The 16261-nt window shown below is 29.7% G+C and overlaps 1 protein-coding gene across 2 annotated transcripts in view; it reads left to right on the forward strand.

Annotated features, from left to right (window-relative positions):
* LOC124369160 (putative fatty acyl-CoA reductase CG5065) overlaps positions 1 to 14287 on the forward strand; it is a 71029-nt gene extending 56742 nt beyond the window's left edge. For both annotated transcript variants that reach the window (XM_046826950.1, XM_046826951.1), the window contains exons 6-10: positions 769 to 881; positions 1770 to 1962; positions 3478 to 3720; positions 5206 to 5463; positions 9339 to 14287. In XM_046826950.1, coding sequence (XP_046682906.1) covers positions 769 to 881; positions 1770 to 1962; positions 3478 to 3720; positions 5206 to 5463; positions 9339 to 9516 — 985 coding nt within the window. In that variant the 3' untranslated portion in view covers positions 9517 to 14287. The remainder of the gene's footprint in view (positions 1 to 768; positions 882 to 1769; positions 1963 to 3477; positions 3721 to 5205; positions 5464 to 9338) is intronic.
* Positions 14288 to 16261: the final 1974 nt, after the last annotated feature.

Raw genomic sequence — 16261 nt, forward strand, 5'->3', positions numbered from 1 at the left:
ACCTTTTCTGCAGTTAAGTATTCCTGCCTATTGAAGGAAAATAATTTAACTTTTGGTGCAGTTATCCTAAATTATTATCATATGGCTTTTAGCAATGAGAGTCTTTAAAGGATGATTCATCTTACCTCAGAGCAAAATTTATTTCTGGTTTGTATGTACAAATTTTTTTAAATAAACTACAGAATAAAGAGAGTTTTGAACCACCACAATAGTAGGATAGGCAAGCTAGAGGATAAGGATCACCCTGTGGTCCATACAAGGAGTTAGTCTCTGGTATCTTACTACTGTCATACTATCAAAATCAATGCCATCAACACGATCACTCTGTAAATAATAAATATTATTAGTACTTTTCTTCTATTTAATAGATGTTACAACCCCTTTAAAGTTCATTTAAAATCAATATTATAGTCATAATTTGCTTAAAAATATTTGTAATATGATACTCTATATAATTATAAAACACCATGATCTGGAAAGGGTATTTACACCATCTATGAACTTGTTTGTACAAGATCATAGAGTTTGTGCAAGAAAAAGCAGTGAAACTGGATATGTTATCTAGTGTATACCCTCCTGTTACCATATTAAAAGATAATGAAGGGTACAATCACAAACTATTGTAGTAATATATTACTTAAAAATTTCAGTCTATCACATAATATACAGTCACAATATTATTGGAAATATACTATTAATACAGTTATATCAATTTGTTTAACTTTTATTAAGTTTTAATATTACAATTTTATTTAAACATTTTCTCAGGCTTTTAGGCCACTTTCCGAATTCATATGCCTACACCAAGTGCCTCTCAGAGGGGTTAGTGGTAGAAGCTACTGAGAATGGCCTGCCTACAATCATCCTGCGGCCTTCAATAGGTGAGCTAGCTATTTAGATACATTTTGGCTTGACCACGATTCATTATTTTCTGTCTATATCCTTAAAACTTTTAATTATAACAAATATTAACAATGTTAAGAAGTAAAACAACATATAATTGTGTTATCAATTCATTTCATCACATGTAAAATATAAAATGTGAATTTAGCTACTTACAAGGGTCATTTGGAAAGTAAGTGGTCGAGCATCTCATTGCTGAACGGGTAGAGGTAGCGGCACAATTGGAATGGTACTGTGTAGCTACGTTCATTATGCATATGGCAGTGTTACAGTTATTGCCACAATGCCATGCTAAGAGCATCTAAACTGGTGTTCAAATAAGCTGCCGCAATCAAATCTCCTGCAGAAATCACCACAATCATTACATGCATAGGCGGGAGAACTTTATTCAATTGTTACGGATAAGCATGTACCAAGATAAAAGAAATCTTTAAATGTAAATCTTATATATGTTAAAAATTGTTTAAGAGTTACTCTTTCAAATATAGATAATAACAATGTTGTAAAAGTTATGTGGAATACTTAATTTGTTAGAGCAACTTAATTTCTAAACGACCTTCGTATATGAGGAAAATAAATTTAATACTAATGATTTTGATTGGTCTTTCATACTCCTGAAGGAAATTCTCATGTTTTAAATTGTGGTGTGGTGAATAATTATTGTGATGCAGCAAAAATATTTCCACCCAGAGTATTCTATATTCATTCAAAGCAACACCAAACAATCAAACATGACAAACTGTAGTTTATAATATATCATATAGCAAAAGAATTGGTTTTTAATATAAAGCTGTTGTATAAAGCGTAATTTTGTATACATAAAAATATGAAATGTTTTAACTATATAGATTTTTTTAATTTTTCAGTGATCCCTATTTGGATAGAACCGTTACCTGGTTGGACAGACAACATTAACGGGCCAACAGGACTTCTGATTGGTGCTGGTAAAGGTGTGATTCGAACAATGTACTGTAACAATCAAGGCTATGCAGACTACCTGCCTGTAGATATTGCAGTCAATGGAATCATCCTCTCCACTTGGAATTATCTTGGAAGAGGGTAAGTCATCTCTTAGATAACAGATCCCAGCAGTCTTGTGCTGTTTTGATGAAAAACTCAAGATAAGTAAGGAATAACTCACATGATTTAATGTGAATCACATGGAAATATATGTAGAGAAAATATCCAGTTGATTGACATATTTCCTTATGCTTAAGAAGTGTCAGTTGGTATAAACACAATATCTCAGCATTGTATATGCTGGACAAATATGCAATCACAATAATTCAGCTAGTCTAATTTCCTAAGATAATTTTAATTACTTTTTAATTGGGTGAGGTATGTAGATTTGAATGAAGGTGAACGGATCAGAAGAGAGTCTATTAGCAAACAAAATTATTACTTTGAAGTATACTAAGTATGAAACATAAAATACAGATGCACTTTTCTTTATTCAAATACTTTCAACAATCTCGTTGAAGAAATTCATAAAATAAAAAAAGGATATGGTATCGTTACTTCTAATAAGAGGTTATCTAAACTAAGGTAAATTAAACAAAAAAGATTCTCTTTTCATTGGAATTTTTAAATCCATTTGATAGTATACTTTGACAATGTAACAGTATAGGTAACACAAGCTCCCTTACAGAGTCCTCCTATCCATGACCAGACTAGGCTGCTTTGAATGTCTATTATCAACTCTGGTGATCCGTCTCCGTTGTAGATCTTAGTGGTTTACGCAATGTGGCTAGAAACTAAATTCATGAAACACTAAACAAAACATTATGTTGCTGAAAAATGATAAAGATGACAAATTAAAAAAACTAGTCTTCAAATGTGTAAGAAAACCCAGGTCACCTCATCAAGTTTGGTAGCCTTAATTTCATTATACGTATTTGTTTTTTAGCTAAAAGTAATGGGTTTGGTTCGATTACTCCACTAATCATTGGCCTAACAACAAAACATTATATTAGTTTCAAATAAGAGGTCCATTACGCTAACGATCCATGGTGTAATCAAACCAATTGGTTTTAAAAAGCAAAATATAATTGAAATAGTTTTTTGGGCCAACAATCCAAAATTTGAAAAATGAAAAAATATATCATCTTATAATAGCATTTATGAATACCATTACTAATATAAACTCACTATATTAATATATTTCTAGTAATGTGTTAATCGTCCAATTTTAATATTTATTGAAATTACTTTATAAGTTATCTACATACATTAGTATGACTAGTTGAAGAGCTAGATAGTGTACAACTTCAAAGATACATATAGGAATGTTTTAATACTTTGTACATCCACAATCACATCAAGAAAAATCAATTTCTTAGGTACCTTACACAACTAATCCTTAATGACATAAACCATGTTTAATATTACAAATCATGAAAACACTGTTAGAAATGTTTATAAAAATACAACAAGATTTTAAATTCAGGTGTAGAAGTAATTTTAAAATGTTTGGTAATTACTATAGTAATGATTAGAATACTTTTTATTTTTAACAACAGAGTTTTGTTGTTGTTTTAAATTATAAGGAAATGAACCGTTAAAATACTTTTACAGGGATACAGAGCACAAGATCGCACACCTCACCTCTAGCATGGAGTGGCAAGTAAGCTGGCAGGAGATTATTGACCTTGGGAAAGAGATAGTTTCTGAGAAGATCCCACTCAACAACTGTGTGTGGTATCCTGGGGGAAGTATGAAGCGATCAAAGCTGTTGCACCAAATCTGTGTCATATTCTTTCACATGATTCCTGCCTACTTTCTGGACACCATTATTTTCCTCTCTGGCAACAAGCCGGTGTAAGTACTAAAACTTCAATGATAATATCATAGTCTTTTTTTGTTCTCTTAGGACAAGAAGCTTATAAATTGCACTTAGTCCTGTAAGAACCTTAGTCGCCTCCTATCAGGATTCATGAGGAAGAATTAGGGCACTAATCTCAAAGTCATGTCCCCCCGGAAGAAGGGGAGGCCAGCTCTGAACCAGCCTCTCCAGCCAAAGCAGGCAGGGGGTGGCACACCCTTGTTGAGGCTAGCAAAAACCTCTCAGAAAACAATTTTTAGCCATTTTAAAACTGATCTGGCTTGAAAGAAATATGATACAATAAAATGATTTAAAATATAACATTCAAATAGTGATACGTAATCTTAATTTATTGGAGAGTATGAGATCTTAAGAAGTCTAACTGTTCAAAACCATAGAACAAAACAGATGAAAGAAACTTTTAGATTGCACACAAAATAAGTTATTGTTGCTATGACAAATATTTTGTGCAAAAAATAAATATGTTTGTACCTTATTTTGTTTTAGATAATAATGAGTTGCCAAAGATCAGTCTAAATAATATAGACTGTAATTATTACATAGTAGTAAAGTTTTCAGTTGTGTTAACATAATATCTTTTATTGGATTGTTTCTGTACACTCTAAAAGGATAATCTACAGTACAGACAAAGCGTATTAATGCTATACAACTTAACTGTATTTTTCAAAATTTGTAACTGTAAACCCTACTTATAGTATTGCTTTATTTATTTTAATATGAACAACACCAAAAGAAATATTATAATGCTTCATGAGAAGTAACAGTGCTGTTACTATTACTTCACAGAGTATTTAGAATGAATGTCCGAAGAAAGATTACTGTATATGTAATTTCATCACATTAAGTTAATTGTTTTAGTTTAAAACAAAGTTGGAAAAGACACTATGTAATCTTTCTTTAGTAACGGAATTATAATTAGCCTGTCATATTTTATTCCTCTTTCAAAATACCACCATCATTGTTTGATAAAGTTTTGTTATTGTTGTATATATATTTACTCTGTGTAATGTCCTCACACGTATTTCTCAACTTGAAGGATAGTGAGTTCATTACGTTCGCTTATAATAAAATATAGTAATTCTTGGCAAACCCCTTTATTTCTCCCAAATTCCAATGTTTAATTTCTGTTTTGGAAAACTTCAAAAAATTTAGTTGGTATATCTTTAAAGTTTTGATTTCTCCTTCATGTTTCTTTATTTTATTAAAATTGATGTGTTACAAAGTACAAAACTATAAAATCAGAAGTATAAACGTGAAAAGTATAAATGAAAAATATGGACCTCTAAGATACACCAATATATCATAAAAATAGACAATTTTAAAACAGACCATACGTATCCCTACCATATTAAGTACATACATATGGTACACGTATGAACATTACTCTGGGGCTTAAGCCACATTTGACTAATATATAAAAACCATCCCAATATATCCTGATAATTAAATAATGTTTTTAGACTGTGCCGTGTACAAGAAAGGATCAACAAGGGATTTGAAGTTTTCGAGTACTATGCTAACAATCAATGGGAATTCAAAAATGAACATGTACACTTGCTGAGGAAAGTAATGAACAAGCGGGAAAGATTTGAGTACAAGGTTGATGGGGAAGATATGGACTTGAGAAAATATTTTGAGGATTGTATTTTGTCTACAAGACTGTACATTCTGAAAGAGATGCCAGACACTCTACCTGCAGCTCGCAAGCATATGCGCATGTAAGTTCTTCACTGTTTTTCCATAAATTTAAGTAGAATTATTAACAACAATGACTAAAATGGGACTTATTAAACAATTTATATGTAAATATACCTCATATAGAGTGTAATCTAACTGTCAAAAATTAATGGTATACTATATATCTAGATGCCATGTAATTATTTGTTATCATGCTGATCACTTGTGATAGTGTGTAATTTTAAAATCTGCCACAGATTAACAGAACCGTATATAAAAGTTAAAAAATATTGTCTTAATTTCATCAATTATTTACTAACATACAGGCTGCAGATGATTTGGGGGACATTTAATTGCAATACTAAAATGTGCTTTTTAGGTTCAGGATATTCCTGCTCTGGAGACATAAATATGGTACCAACTTTAAGTATGGTCATCTAATGTAGATAGCCACAACAACGAGAAATCAAAGATAATTCATAACCACAAGCAATTACATTCTCCGTAGCAAATCAGAACTCATGCTTGATCATCAAATATTAATTAGCAACTGTTGTCTTTCAAAAATTGGCTAAATAATAAAATTTTATTTATCTTAATGATTCATATAAACCATTGATAATGGCAAATATTATCTATAAACTTAGCCAATATTAGTATAAATAAACTAAACTTTAGTTATAAACGTTCACTTCATAAAACGAATTATACTTAAAATATTAATATGTCTTAAAATATAACATCTTAGAAAAAATCTAATCCAAATCTAAAAAGGGATTTTTAAAGGCCAGTTATAAAGCAGTTTTATGAGTTATTTACTATTTAAATCTTGGTAGTTGGTGGAATTTTGGTGAATTATGATTTGAAAACAATACTAAGTACATCCACAAGCACGTGTTCCTCATCATTGTGCACCACTTTCGATCAATTACATTTTACATTTGAGAGAAACAAAGACTAATTAAATTTACTCGGTTCTTTAAAAATATGTGTAATAAAGAAATACTGTATTCTATTTATATTGAAGGAAATTCATTCAGGTAAATAAGCATATCACTCTTGTATTATTTACAAACAACTATGGTATGAAGAGGGAATGAGATTTGTACCAGAAACTGATTTAAATGTTTCCCAAATAACTCAAAATATTATAAGTCTAGCTGGATCTCATTAAAATTAATATTATTTCTATTTAAGAGCAGGTTTGCTAATATCGTAGTTTTTTACTCAAATATACACACATGCATGTGCTAGTGTGCAAGTTTAATCTAATGTGTGTTTAAGTTTTATCCAAAAAAATAAATGACTAGCAAAAATTTTAATTGAGAATCTAAAAACAATAATCTTTTAAGTTTATTTTGCAACAAACCTATGTCTATTATAAATTATGTCCATTATTAATAATTTTAACTCAACATCTAACTTGACGTGTTTATACAAGGAACTACACACATCCTTCATTCATTTCCTTTGTTTTCATTGCATGATACCAAACGAGGCTTCAACTTTTGGGGCTATAAATTTTATTCAACAGCATAGTCTCATGACTTTTAAACAGACCTTCTGTTTTGGTCCTAAATTGTGTAGACTGTACAAGTAAAGAAATAGTATCCAGCAACACTCTCAACAACCAAGATCAATGAGTGATTGAGTACAAGGCATATCCGCTAGATTTTTGCTTCTGACTATTGTTCTAGTATGCAAATTTATTTTGTATGTAGATTTAGACAAGAGTTAATTAGAACAGAATATAATGGGTGTTTATGCATCAAAGGCAACAAATACATGAATAGACTTAGTCATTTTACATTCTTAATTAGAAGATATCATTAATCTAAATTTTACAAATAAGGTATATAAAACGCTTCATAATTAGTTACAGGCAATAATATTCATGAAATTCACTAAAGGATGAAACATTCATGATATGTGAAATTCATGATATTCACTAAAAAACAGCAGTAATGTTTATAATTAAAACACATTACATAAAAACATATGGAGCATAATTATTACCTGTAAAGAACACCAAATAGTATTTTAAAAATTTATAACTAAAAACGTTCAAATACAAATTTTCATATTTAATATGGATAAACTATATTGTGATATCATCTTCAATTAAAAATGTTTATATAATAAAAAAGGCTTGTTTGCTTCTCAATGCTTTAAAGCTGACTAGAATATGTACAGTCTCATATAAGTGTTAAAAAGTTTTATACAAGAAAACACATTGCAACTACAAATTGCACAAGTGAGCATTTTAACTGTTGAGAATTATACTCAAATAAAAATTAGACTGTTTTAATGTAAATTCTTTCTTGTTTTAATTATCACCGTTTTGAAAATTCTTATTGATATTATATTACTATAAATAGTGAAATAGGTAGAACTAATAAAATAACCTAACTAATAACTGTTGAAACATCAAGTTGACTTAACCCCATCCAATGCATATTCAAATTTCTATAGAAATTGTTCTTTCGGTCATTATTATTTATTTTAAAAATTGTTGTAACACATTTGTGAAGGATATTAAATCAAAAAAACCATACTAAACACGAGTCTGATTTTGATTTTGAATAGCAAATTTTCAAAATGATAATGTTATATGGCAGAATCAAAATAAATGAAAAATACAAAAAAATGGAATTAACAAATGAAGTGTTTCTAAACAAATCAAATTCACTTAACAAAATAAATCAAACTCTTGTTTCATACAAAGTATGTGTTTATGTTCAATCCATATCTAAAATATTATTTCATACAGTGATTTTCTAAAAATAACCGCTCATGGAAAATTTAAATAACAATCTACAAGGTTATATATATATATATATATATATATATATATATATATATATATATATATATATATACACACATTTCAATTGTGAGGTTTCAGACAATGTAATAAGTGCACAATATCTCACATGGCCAAATGCAATAAGAAATAAGATTTAATTGTAAACGAAACAAGCTATTATCCTTTGGAAATAATGTAAAATTTATTTTATTTATAATACTAATGGCATGGTGCTGGTGGAAGTCTGGTATGTTCAGATCAAAGTGTGAAGTGTTTGGAAATGCACTTGTTAAATAGAAACATACAGTATAGTTAATTTTTAAGTCTGCCTTGAAGAGATAATATAACACACTTTCTATTAAAACGTAGAAATAATTAAGTATTCTATAATTTTCAATAGACGACAATATTAGTCAAAAGGACATCTAAAAGCACATTGTTTATAACTAAAAATTAAGGGCAGAAGAATGGTTATCTAGTTCATAGGTTTTAATTTGAGATTACAGCTTTAGGAATATAAAATAAAGAAATACAAGGGTTGAAAATGTTAATTGTGCTCAATAAAACTAATTCCAAGTAATTGTTATATGGTATAATATGTTCTAATACAATGCAAGGCTTAACCCTCAAATGTGTGGTCTATTCCCTTAAAACTAGCATTTAAATATTACTAGTTACATATAAAAAACTATGAGATTGTTACTGTATGACTTACACACACACACACACACACACACACACACACACATATATATATATATATATATATATATATACAATAATGCTCAATACTAAATTGTTGAGAGGAAATTCTATGCTCCAGGTTTTCTAGATTCTGCTTAAAATCCGATGAAAAAGGTAAACTGTTTTGCCAAAATAAAAATATGTCTTCTACATTATTCAGTCAAATATAAATAAAAAAAAAACATTTATTTGCAGACAAACAAAACACAAACAATTCACTCATGCAAACAATTTAGGGACCTGGCGCTGAAAATAATTATTTGCACCAGGGAAACACTTTCTTAGTTAATATCACCAACATAGTAATGTTCATTGTCTTACAAAAATTTCTACTCTCAGGTAAAACAAACTGTGATGTACTTTCAGGATGTATTGGGTGGACGTGATCGCAAAGCTGATGTTTTTTGCCTTCATGTTTTGGTGCTTCACTTCATGGACAGGCCCACTCATAGCCATTGTCTCACAGTTCTTCCACTTTCTGACCTCTCTCTTCTCTTCAGAATATAGTGCTAGTAGTGAAAATGTTTCTATCAAAGACTTGTAAAGGACCCATTAAGCTATCTTTAGTGGACCCTAAGTATTTTTACCTACAGGCTAATGTTAAGTTTCAACTATCTTTAATATTTTCTAAGTGCAATGATTTTTTGTAAATGTTAAGTTAAACTGAATATCAAACTAAATTTTCCTAGAAGACTCAGAAGAATATTACATTATAGTTAATACTATATAGCTACTATAGTTAATACTATAAGTCTAGTCTAGACTTTGAAAATACTTTTAAGTATCATGTTGTACTGTGTTCTGCTTATTATGCTTTCTACTGATAAAAAACAGGAAATAAAATTAATACAAAATATTTTAAATGATTACAAATAAATATTAATTCTTCTAAAATCTTGAATAAAATCAAGATCAAATCATTAAGTAATACTTGTACTGTCGCTAGTAACAGTGCATTAGGGCTTTCACATAGCTCTCAAGCAGATTCATACTTTACAATAAGAAGAACAGGTATTTATTTGGTTAAACTAATATTTGCAAAAGTGATTAAATACAACTTAAAAAACTAACAAAAGGATCTGATTATTACTTAAAAAAGCTTAGTTGTTAATTTGAAAGTAAATAAAAATCAATATACAAAAACTAGTAAGTAGTTCAAGCTAGTTACAACTTGTAAAAGAAAATATATCTATGTGTGTATTTTTAAGTACATACTGACATTTAAATAAATAATAAGAGTTTTTAACGCTTCTTACAAATTTTATAGATTACCTCATTCTATAAAATAAAAATGATACTATTAAATAGAATGTATAGATTTAATGATCAAGATAATGTGTAAAATTAAAATTTACTAATGGAATGAATAATAGATTAGGTTTTATATCCTGTTCTTCTGGAATATAAAATCTTGAAATCCAAAGATGGTCCTAGCAGAATATGACAGTGCTCACATTGTCTAAAGAAGACCTCCTAGTACTAGATGTTTCTAAAATATATTTTAAACTTCAGTGATTGAATACAACAAAGCAAAAGTAGTTTCTAAACATTAAAAGAAAAATAAAGAAACACTTCAGGAAACTACACACTTTTATGTATGTCCTATGAAAAATCTGTATTAATACTAATAATAAAGTGAATTTAAATAAACTACACATAACTGTCATTGTAATAAAAATGTAAGAAACGAAACATTAAAATTTTATTTGGTAGTGTTAAGATTGAAGGGTAACTCGATTCAGTGGATGTTGTACGTAAATTTTAGCTATCCTCAGGTATGTTTCTGTGTTGTTTCACACATCATAAAAAGTGATAGTGAAAGGTATTTTATTTGATATTTTTCATTAATAATTTTGGTCGTGAAAGTCTGAGTGAAAGTTGAATGAATGGAGTATGCATGATATACACGACAGGATATGTGATAGGGGCCAAGAAGTACTTACACAATAGACATTCCTGTGACCTGTAATATTTAGTTCCATCATACATACTATAATAATCTGAGCACATATAGATCAAAATGATACACTAATTAAGTGTTGATCAACAACACAGTTGTGTGAGTCACATGGGTTTGTTCCAAAGATGTGCTTTTGTTTGTGCATGGCCCCTACACTGTATTCTAACAATCTTGTCAAACTACGAGTATATGTCCTTTTTCATGTATCTGTATCTGTTACAATTCACCTAACCAAAGTATATCCAAGTGATGCGCTCAAGTGTTACCGTATAGTTGTATTTAGCTGTACCAGGTTTAATATTTACAGTGTAGAGTATACATTAGTGATAATAAAGGTGACTTGAATTACTGTTTTAATATTTACGTTGGTATGTAAGTCTTCTTTTACACCGGTGTGTAAATCTTTTTACATCTTGTTAGTATGAAAGCAAGAATACTTTTGGCTTTGGTCATGTTTATTGCATTTTTAATTTTTAATAACATTATTTGGGTGTCATACATTAAAAAAATATTCAAGTTTTTTTACAAGAAGATAGCTTTATTTATTTTTATTATTTCACAGCGGGTCTACACTGAGTGATTTTGGCTATTGTTTCTAAGCCTGGCACAGTGAAGCATCTACCACAGTTAACTTATTAAAAAAAACTTTGATTTTCATTTTTAGATAATAATAAAACTAAAAACAAAATTTTCATTGAAAACCCACATATTCTGAATACGAAAAGCTTAACAGCATTAATAAATAGCTTCATAATTACTTGAATGTATTGTTCAGTATTATGGGGGGACATAAGCTTTGCTTGAATCAGCACTAATAAAATCACATATATTGTTTAAAAAAAAGTAATTAATACAATTTAATACAAGTTTCAAGTAAGTTCAGCAATGTGTTCTGTGTTATGGGGAATTGAGCTCTGCTTGAACCTTAGTCAGCAGTAATGAAAACTCATGTTTTGTTAACGTAAAAAGCTAATCAGCATTAATAAAAAAAACATCAGAGCCAGATTCTTAAAGAACATGCATTAAGACATACTTGCTTTTTCAACTAACACACAATTTGCCCACATAATACTATACATTGGAGTGTGGAAATTCATTTGATTGTACATGGTGGTCAGTAAGTAGATTGCAATATTCAAGAAGTAGTTTAGAATAAATCATTCATTATATAGACCCCAAATCAGCTAGGTCTGGTAGACTGGTGCTAATCTATATGTATGGCTGTTTTATCTATCCCTGGAATTGAAGGCATTTTTGTAATATACTTTAAAACAGACTTTTAACCACTTATGAAAATTTAGTCTAACAACTGTACATTCTGAAACATATAATAGAACAGTCTTTTTGCACTGTCAAAACTATATATTTTTATAAAACATGTTTTGTGTACAAACAAATATTTTTGAGATTTTTTGTTCAACGAATACATTTTTATTTAAATAAATATCAATTGCACCTAATGATCGAAAAACATTTTATTTCTTCAGACCTGATTTTAAAGTAACTGTACTTGTCCACATAGTTATAAAATTAGAAGCTAGATAATAAAAAATGGCATAGAGGTAATTTTTTTAATAAAAGTATGATATATCAACAATGTTTAATATTAATCTTGTATAGTTAATAAAACTCATACTATTATTACTTTGGAAACTGTTAACATGAAAACAGTAATAGATATAATTTTAACTAATTTTAGTTACAGAATTTTAATAAATAAAACTGCTTGGAGATAACTTTCAAAGCGTCCAATGGATTCGACATTGGCTCTTTAAGTTAAAAATGCATCATCTAATAGACCAGACACTTGTGCTGAAAGGGATAACCTTAATTTTAACTACTGAGAAAAGCAGTCCCAGTTGAAAATTTGTGTTTTAATATGATTTAGGAATCCCTTTTTAAATCCTGCATAATTGAGTAAGAAAAACAGTTGGTTTTTTCAACAAATTTGTTTATACTTTATATCTACAGAAAAAAATAAAAGAGGTTGCAGTGGCAAAGATTCTCTCCCTTCCCCCTCTCATGTAGTAAGAATAGAGAATGTTCAAACCTAACACTCTAGCAAACACCAGATATCTTTCATTTAACAAGCATTTATATTTTTCTAATAATAATAATAATATTATTTTCCTGATTTTCTTAGTTTACAATAAGAATAATTTAACAGAAGAACAATTAATCAAATAATGTCAGTTTTAAATTGATTCTTGTTAAATACTTTCCTCTTGGAGAACATAGCAAAAAACTATTTATCTTATGATTTATATGTAAAGATATGACAGTAAAATTTCTTTAAAAATACTTATACGGAACATTGCAATATTTCCTAATTTTCTACACGAAATTTTAAGCATTGACGAGTTTTGCATGAGCTAGCGGAAAGTTCAAGATAAGTCTTACCTTGGCTTGGTCCTAGGAACTGTAAATGATTATAAAAAATGTTAAAAGAAGAGAAAAGAATTGACTGGAAGAGGTTGGTACTCACATTACTGGTCCCTTTTAATTCACCTACTCACAGTTGTGGGATAGATAAATAAACTGCCTAAAGCTGACTCCATGTGGTTTTTATAACTCTTGTGGTCATCTTGTTCCAACTTCTAAAATTGTGCTGTCCCAGGAAATCCTAGCCATGCCATGATTCTCTAAGCAGCCAAGCTCTGACGTCTTAACTTACTAAAACTTGTGTTATGACACAATCATATTCCATGTAAAATGGTTGTATAATGTTTTAACTTGAACAATGTATAGGTTTAAAGTACTTTCAGTACCAATATTAATATTTAGTGTTAAGTCACTAATCTCATTTTCAAAAAGTATGTAACTTTGATGCTTAAATAGGTGAACATTACATTTTTAAATGTTTCATCAAATTTTAATCATGTTCTGTACTGACGCACTGTAAAAGTGGTTTTATAGACAATATAGATCCCTGAATAAAAATATCACAATTTCAGTACCTGATTTGAGTATTTTATATTTTTAATGTAATCTTGCCCTAACTATGTTATACAAAAAATAATATATCAGTGAAATTTCTGTAATTTATTTTGTATTATATAGTTAACTATTATGTATGAATTAAAGTTTAATCAAAAGCATTAACGAAAAGAAATGCATATTACCAACAGTTGGAAAAAATATGTTTAGTTAATTTTAAACAGCAAGTACTTTTAATTGAATATGTAAGAAAAAGATTTCTAACTTCAGAAATAATTATTAAATAATTTAACATTATGGTTTTGAAAGACTTTAATTTTAGTTAGACACAAAGTAACAGAATCAAACCGTTCATTGTAATCAAATATATGTTAATTTGTTTTGTATTATGTTGTATTAAATATGAAGTTTAAACGTCTTTTTTATGAACCCTCTTCCCAAATCCACTCACAAATTGATATAATTGTTCTGAAATAAAACGTAAAATATGGTCCTTAATATTTCAGGTTATTGATATACACACAATACTGTGAAAGTCAAGTATGAAACAATCCTGACACCACAGCTTAGCAACAACACTCATGCACATTACACTTAACAATCACTTATTCTCTGGCCAGAATGCAAGACCCATGTTAAGATCGAAGAAACAACATTAATAAGAGAAATTCAAGAAAGTCACAGCCGTCGGATCACAGATTCTTTGAGAATATGTATTCAAATAGTTAGGAATACGTGTTATATGTAATTGTTGTTATAAAGAAAAAATGCAAATCAATAAATAATGCATTTACCAGAGCCTTGTCTTTACATTTTTATATAAATACCACAGTTGCCACTGTGACACCAGAAAACACTTACTTCTTTTTTATACTTGGATTATCAGCACAAACAATGCAAATTCTTTGGTTTTTCCAGGTAAATATATAAATAAAATACCACCATCATTCATATCATTTGATTTGCGTGTTGCACCTTCCTGGCTAAACAAAGCCCCTTTTATAACAAACATCAACCATGAACAACTATATAAAAGCTTAACAACTGTTGTAACAATAAACGTCAACACTAAGCAAACACACGGCAAGCCACATAGTCAGTTAGCTGCATGACGTGCGGCCTTTGGATCAATGTCAGATGGTAACACGTAGTATATGACTAAAAACTGTATGACATTCATTATTATTTATGAGTAGAGGAATCTATTGGTGCAAGTTACATCTATATAATTTATGAGGTTTTCTTATAATAATACCGTAAAGTTGTTCAAAAGCTATGCTGTCTTCATCAGTTTACGAGCAGTATAGATGAATGAATGTTTGTGACGTCAGTCATCAATTGGAGAGTTAAATTTCATTAAAACAATGTAATTTCCCTAAGTCTTAAATGATTTCAAAACATGTAACCACAAAATTTACATTTTTATTTTCACCTGTTTATACTTGAGTCTGGTTACAAAATTGTTCAAATTTACGACTTTTAACACGTTTGCTACCAACATGTAAAGAAAAAAAACAATCATCACAGCCCAGTGTCAAATATAGTTGACTTGCTAAACTCTCTCTATAAATCAATGTCAAGTGAGCCCCTTAACTGCCAAGTGTCCAACATTTACGAAATTTAGTTAGAGTCATAATATTGTTGCTCAAGGGGTCCTCTATTCATTTACCAAGTGGTGTAAGTCCTAGTTCATATTTAAACCACTGAGAGCAGCACAATGTTTGTCAAGTAAACGAAATGGCTGCGTGGGCTTGGGAACAAGTGGTTTAAGTTAAGTGGTCCATACTACCACACAGACATAAATGGTTAACAAACATAACCTCAAAGCCAGTGCACAGTCACAGTCAGAGTAGTTTCGTATATGGTGGTAGTTGCACACGTTTTTCATATCATTGTGCATAATGGGAGACATTGAAGTGCCTGTACCTCGACCCAAGAAGCGGCTGAGGCAACCCGATAAACATAATCGTGCTGAAGCAAAGAAAAACAGGAATAGTGGGAAGGCTTATGTTAACAGAAAAAACAATAATGTTGACCCCAAGATTTTCAGAGACATTGACTGTGATTGCCAAAGAGAATGTTACAGTAAGGTAGATGTAGAGGAAAGGAGAAATTTACATAAGAAATTCTGGGATATTGGTGATGTTTATGGACTAGTACAATGTAGTGGAATAGATAGTTATCGCCCACGCACCAAGGAAAGGTCTGCTAGACCTCTTGTGAACTTGTTTTTTCTAAATAAATCTTCGAATTTCATTCAGGTTTGTAAAAGGTTTTATCTTGATACATTTTATATATCTGACGGCCGAGTCACAAGGGCTAGTCCTAGAGCGATTCCAGTTGCCGACACTGCCTTTGTTAAACAACACAGAAAGTTTCCCAGAGCACGAAT

The sequence above is a fragment of the Homalodisca vitripennis genome, chromosome X, assembly GCF_021130785.1.
Source record: "Homalodisca vitripennis isolate AUS2020 chromosome X, UT_GWSS_2.1, whole genome shotgun sequence".
Classification (NCBI taxonomy): Eukaryota; Metazoa; Arthropoda; class Insecta; order Hemiptera; family Cicadellidae; genus Homalodisca; species Homalodisca vitripennis.